This window comes from Hylobates moloch, unplaced genomic scaffold, assembly GCF_009828535.3.
Source record: "Hylobates moloch isolate HMO894 unplaced genomic scaffold, HMol_V3 SCAFFOLD_11509, whole genome shotgun sequence".
Taxonomy (NCBI): Eukaryota; Metazoa; Chordata; class Mammalia; order Primates; family Hylobatidae; genus Hylobates; species Hylobates moloch.
Genome location: NW_026663784.1, coordinates 1 through 2,005, shown reverse-complemented (window position 1 = coordinate 2,005; position 2,005 = coordinate 1). Strand labels below are relative to the sequence as shown.

The 2,005-nt window shown below is 60.5% G+C and overlaps 1 protein-coding gene across 1 annotated transcript; it reads right to left on the bottom strand.

The window, feature by feature from the left end:
* Nucleotides 1–394: 394 nt before the first annotated feature.
* On the bottom strand, nucleotides 395–1,862 carry LOC116465840 (MICAL-like protein 2). Its single transcript, XM_032148775.2, has 2 exons — nucleotides 1,258–1,862; nucleotides 395–752 (listed from the first exon to the last, which is right to left on the bottom strand). Exons 1-2 carry the CDS (start codon nucleotides 1,860–1,862, stop codon nucleotides 509–511), a joined length of 849 nt encoding a protein of 282 aa, XP_032004666.1. The 3' UTR covers nucleotides 395–508.
* Between the last annotated feature and the right edge of the window lie 143 nt (nucleotides 1,863–2,005).

Genomic DNA, 2,005 nt, shown 5'->3' with positions numbered 1-2,005 from the left:
GTTGCACACACATGCATCACACGCATGAACACGGTTGCATACACATGTATCACATGGATGTACACATGGACACATGCATCACACATGAACACATGAACACACGCATCACATACATGGACACGCATGCACGTGCATCACATACATGAACACATACACATGGACACACATCACATGCACACATGCATCACACACATGAACACGGATGTACACATGGACACATGCATCACACACAAACACAGATGTACTTACGGACACATGCATCACACATGAACACAGATACACATGCATCACATGCATAAACACATGTGCACATGGACACGTGCATCACGCATGAACACGGATACACAGGCATCACACACATGAACACATGTACACATGCATCACACACATGGGCACACATGGACACACATGCATCACACACATGAACACACGTGCACACAAGCCTGCCCAGGACCACCAGCTTCTCTGGCTGACCAGAGCACCTCCCCGCACGCCCCAGGAGGTGGCACTACAGGTCCAGTCCTGGGACCCCCACACAAGGGGGAGGGCCAGCTAGGCACCCGGGGGCCCCAGGGTCCCGTCCAGCAGTACCTGGGAGGCTGGGTCCTGGGCTGGCTGGGCGCGGGGTCCTGTCAGGCCTCACGGGGGTCAGGGTGATGTGGACACTCCCAGCAAAGCTGCCTGAGACCTTCCTGGGGGCCTCCCCCGCCCTCGGCTCTGCCAGGGCCCGTGGTTCCTTGGGCTTCAGAGTCCTGGGCAGAAGGCATGAGGTCAGAACCCAAACCACCAGCCCCAGGCCTGGCCCACCTGGAGGGGCTCCCAGGCCATATGCAGACCAGCCCGAGGGAGCAGGTGGCCTTCTGAGCAAATGCCACCTCCCAGCCCACCGACTACACCTGCTGGGACCCTCCTGCAAACACAGATGTGTCCACCGCTACCTGCTGTGGTGCAAACCAGACTCCAGGCCTGAGCTCCGGGCCCCACGGGACCCACACATGGGGAGACTGCACCCCAGCTGCAGGCATGGTGCGTGAACCCACTCGGGTGCTGCCATGTCCAAGTGAGACACGCAGCAACGCTGCCCCCAAACCAGGTACAGCGGCCCCCATGTCCCTCAGGCAGGGGTGACTTGGCCTCTGCTACTCACAGGGAGGTGCGTCCATCCCTGGATAGGCGTGTCAATCGGTCGATTACCTACTCACTGCATTAAGCACCTATGGTGTACCAGGCCCTGGGCCAGCCCCACCCATCCCTAACCTCTCAGCTGGGCTTCTCCTGTCCACGGGCTTCAGATTCGCTCTCCATCCTGCCGGCCCGTCCTCCTGGCCTTCCTGGGGGCTGGCGCTCCTGTCTGGGTGGGAGGCAAGGGGTCTGGGCGTGAGGCAGGAGTGCTGGGAATGGGGTGTCTGCAAGGATGGCTGTGCCTCCCCCTGCCATCTTCCCATAGCCACTCCACCCTCAGACACCCCCACAGCCAGCTGGCCAGTGGGCGTGAGGAGCACCGGGCAGGGAGTCAGGGGAGGGGCTCCCAGCTGGGTCTCCCGTGCTGTGTGTCCCTGGGGGAAGCTCTCCCTGCCTCTGGGCCTCAACTTCCCCTTCTGCCGAATGGATGGGGACATGGCAGGGTGAGCCCCGTGGACTCTGATCCTCTGTCCACCTGTGCAAGGGGAACACCTGAGCCACAGCTGCCCGTCTGCAGGCTTTGTTGGCTCCTGGGTCCTGCAGGACCCAGGGCGTGGCTTTAACAATGAGAACTCAGCTGAAGGGAAGGATCTGGAAAAACCCTTTGCAGCCCAGCTTGTTCTCTGAGCCCAGCTTAATAAAGCCACGGGAACCTCTAGCTTTTTTCTAGGCACCCCCATGTGGCAGGAATGGCCAGTTTCCTGCAGGGGGGCAGGGAGGGGGACTCGGCTGCCCCCACGTTGGGAGACAGAGCCATGCATCAAAGCAGGGCCGCGGGGAGCCTGGGGTCTGTACTGGCACAGCTGACAGCTCACTGGGTAGC